The sequence below is a fragment of the Propithecus coquereli genome, unplaced genomic scaffold (assembly GCF_000956105.1).
Source record: "Propithecus coquereli isolate 6110/MARCELLA unplaced genomic scaffold, Pcoq_1.0 Scaffold22364, whole genome shotgun sequence".
Lineage (NCBI taxonomy): Eukaryota > Metazoa > Chordata > Mammalia > Primates > Indriidae > Propithecus > Propithecus coquereli.
Window position 1 is genome coordinate 1 of NW_012147595.1, and position 3,435 is coordinate 3,435.

The window sequence follows — 3,435 nt, forward strand, 5'->3', positions numbered from 1 at the left end:
TTGAGGGAGGGCTATATAACTGGGTGTTCTCTGTAACTTGTACCATGACTGGTGCAGAGATTGAGCCTAGTGCCCAGGCCAAGCCTGAAAAGAAGACTGGGGAAGAGGCTGTGGCTGGGGCTGAGAGAGAAAATGAAGTCCCTCTCGTCGTCAGGCCCAAGGTTAGGACTCAGACCCAGGTAACTTCCGGGGCAAAGTCCAAAACTGAGAACAAGCCTGTGCCTGGGGCAAGGCCTAAAACTGAGGCCCAGGCAGTGGCTGGGGCAAGACCTAAAAATGAGGCCCAGGCAATGCCTGGGGCAAGGCCCAAAAATGAGGCCCAGACAATGGCTGGGGCAAGGCCCAAAAATGAGGCCAAGGCAGTAGGTGGAGCACGTCCTAAGACTGAGGCCAAGGTAATTCCTGGGGCAAGGCCCCAGGATGAAGCCCAGGCATGGGCCCAGACTGAGTTTGCGGCTGAGGCAATGTCACAGGCAGAGGGAGTGTCCCAGACTAATGCCGTTTCCTGGCCACTGGTCAGTACCGAGTCTGGGTCAGTTACTAAATCTAAGGGACTATCTATCGATAGAGAACTAGCGAATATGGATGCTGAAACCTTTCCTGGCTCCCAGGCTCAGAAAGGAATCCAACCCTGGTTTGGACCAGGGGACGAACCTACCATGGGGTCTTGGTGCTATCCCAGGCCCAGGGCCAGAGAGGAGGCCTCTAATGAGTCTGGATTTTGGTCAGCAGATGAGACCTCTACGGTGTCTTCTTTCTGGTCTGGAGAAGAGACCAGTATCAGGTCATGGCCCAGGGAAGAAGCCAATACCAGGTCCAGGCACAGGGCTAAGCACCAGACTAACCCCAGGTCCAGGCCCAGATCCAAGCAAGAACCCTATATTGATTCCTGGTCTGGGTCTGAGGATGAGGCTGGCAACCCATTCTGCCTCTGGCCTGGAGAAAATACCAATAACTTGTTCAGGCCCACAGTCAGAGAAGAGGCAAATGTCAGGTCCAAGCTCAGGACAAAGAGAGAAGACTGCTTTGAATCTGAGTCTGAAGATGAGTTCTATAAGGAATCCTGGTTTTTGCCTGGAGAAGAAGCCAATAGTAGATTCAGGCACAGAGACAAGGAAGAGCCTAATACCATCCTGAAATCCAGGGCCCAGAAGGATGTTCATAATGGTGATAGGGTCAAACAAGAGCCCAAGTTTGAGGAGGACGTCATTATTGGATCCTGGTTCTGGGCAGAAAAAGAGGCCAATTTGGAAGCTGGGGCTTCAGCAATCTGTGAATCTGAGCCAGGGGCTGAGGAGGGGGCCATAGGCGGATCTTTGTTCTGGGCCGAGGAAAAGTCCAGTTTGGGGGCTGTGGCCAGAGAAGAGGCCAGGCCAGAGTCTGAAGAAGAGGCCATATTTGGGTCCTGGTTCTGGGACAGAGATGAGGCCTGCTTTGACCTAAATCCCAGTCCTGTGTACAGGGCTAGTAACAGGTTCAGAGATTCAGCTGGGGTGGAGCTTAATGTATCCTCCAGGCCCCAAACCTGGGAAGAGGTCACTGTTGAATTCAAACCTGGTCCTTGTCATGGGATTGGCTTCCCTTCCACCACCCCCTTTAGAATTCCTGAAGAGGCTTACAAAATGTTTGAGGCAAATCCCAAGGACACAGAACTTAGCCCAGAAGGGGAAGAGCAGGAATCTGTACCTCAGCCTGATCAGCCTGATGCTGAGTTCCCATTTCAGTATGATTCTTCCTACCGGTCAGTCCAGGAAATTCGAGAGCATCTTAGGGCCAAGGCGAGTGCAGAGCCTGAGAATTGGTCCTGCAGCTGCATACAGTGTGAGCTTAAAATTGGTTCTGAAGAGTTCGAAGAACTCCTTTTATTACGGGAAAAAATTCGGGATCCTTTTGTTCATGAAATATCTAAAATTGCAATGGGTATGAGAAGTGCTTCTCAATTTACCCGAGATTTCATTCGTGATTCGGGTGTTGTCTCACTTATTGAAACGTTGCTCAATTATCCATCCTCCCGAGTTAGGACAAGTTTTCTGGAAAATATGATTCACATGGCTCCACCTTATCCAAATCTAAACATGATTGAGACATTCATATGTCAGGTGTGTGAGGAAACCCTTGCTCATGGTGTGAATTCCCTTGAGCAGCTGACTGGAATAAGGATGCTTAGACACCTTACTGTGACTACTGACTATCACGTACTGATTGCCAATTATATGTCTGGGTTTCTCTCCTTGTTAACCACAGCCAATGCGAGAACAAAGTTTCATGTTCTGAAAATGCTACTGAATTTGTCTGACAATCCTGCTGTGGCAAAAAAACTATTCAGTGCCAAAGCTCTTTCAATATTTGTGGGTCTCTTTAACATAGAAGAGACAAATGATAATATCCAAATTGTTATTAAGATGTTTCAGAATATCAGTAACATTATAAAAAGTGGAAGGATGTCCTTAATTGATGATGATTTCAATCTTGAGCCGCTTATTTCCGCATTCCGTGAATTTGAGGAGTTAGCTAAGCAACTACAAGCCCAAATAGACAATCAAAATGATCCCGAGGCGGGACAACAAAGCTAATATGATTACACACCTGCCGCTGATCAGCCTTATGTTCCCAAAGAGACCTGAGTAGTGCTTTGGTGTTCACAGTCTGGTTTTGTGTTGTAACTTATATTTTTAATGCTGATGTTAAATTTGTCAAACTCTTGTTCTGCGCTGGATCATTTTGTGAATGCCAAATGAATATTAGAGCTGTAAACGCAGTTGTTGATATTTGTCTTCTTGTCCAGATTGTGATATTTTTCAGTATTAAGCTTCCAATGAGCTGAGTCACCTGAGTAAGCTATCCTGCTATTCATTGTTTAAATATATGGTTCTCTATTCGAGTCTGTGTTTTCAATAAAGTTCTATGTTAAAATTGGCATTAATGACCCTTCTTCATTTTAAAAACTAGAAGCAAATACATTATGCATCCTTACAAAGGTAATTAATAATATGACAAACATACGCTCATTATAAAATACTACTCTTTGAGTTTATGAAGGGAGAGATTACTGTGAGCTGTGGTACTTGAGGAATGTTGCAGAGAAGAGGGACTCACTTAAATTGGTCACTGAAGGGTAGGATAAGGAAGTCATTAGGTCATTCTCGAAACTGGGCAGTGGTAGTATAAACAAAAGTGTGTAATTGGAAAATCTGTTCCAGCAGCATGGATTTACCCAGTCTGCCTTAAATAGGTAAGAGGAGTTTGGTGAGAAAGGCAGTTGGCAAGTTGGGATGAGGCCAGTTTGGGGAACCGAGTATGCCAAATATGTACATTTTACAATTCAAAGTACAGGTGTTGCTTCAATGCCACTTAAAGGCTGAAAGAAAGAGTAGAATAGCACACCAATTAAATGGAGCCAGGAGTAGGATCTCCTTTAAGTTCCTAGACCAAGGA

At 45.8% G+C, this 3,435-nt stretch overlaps 1 protein-coding gene across 1 annotated transcript; it reads left to right on the forward strand.

The window, feature by feature from the left end:
• The first annotated feature begins 24 nt into the window (after positions 1-24).
• Positions 25-3,102, forward strand: LOC105810955 (G-protein coupled receptor-associated sorting protein 2-like). Its single transcript, XM_012645026.1, has one exon. The coding sequence runs from the start codon at positions 45-47 to the stop codon at positions 2,571-2,573; it is 2,529 nt and encodes an 842-aa protein (XP_012500480.1). The 5' UTR covers positions 25-44; the 3' UTR covers positions 2,574-3,102.
• Positions 3,103-3,435: the final 333 nt, after the last annotated feature.

What these genes read in the sequence shown, in the direction of transcription:
- LOC105810955 (XM_012645026.1), top strand. Translation starts at nt 45, where the DNA reads ATGACTGGTGCAGAGATTGAGCCTAGTGCCCAGGCCAAGCCTGAAAAG.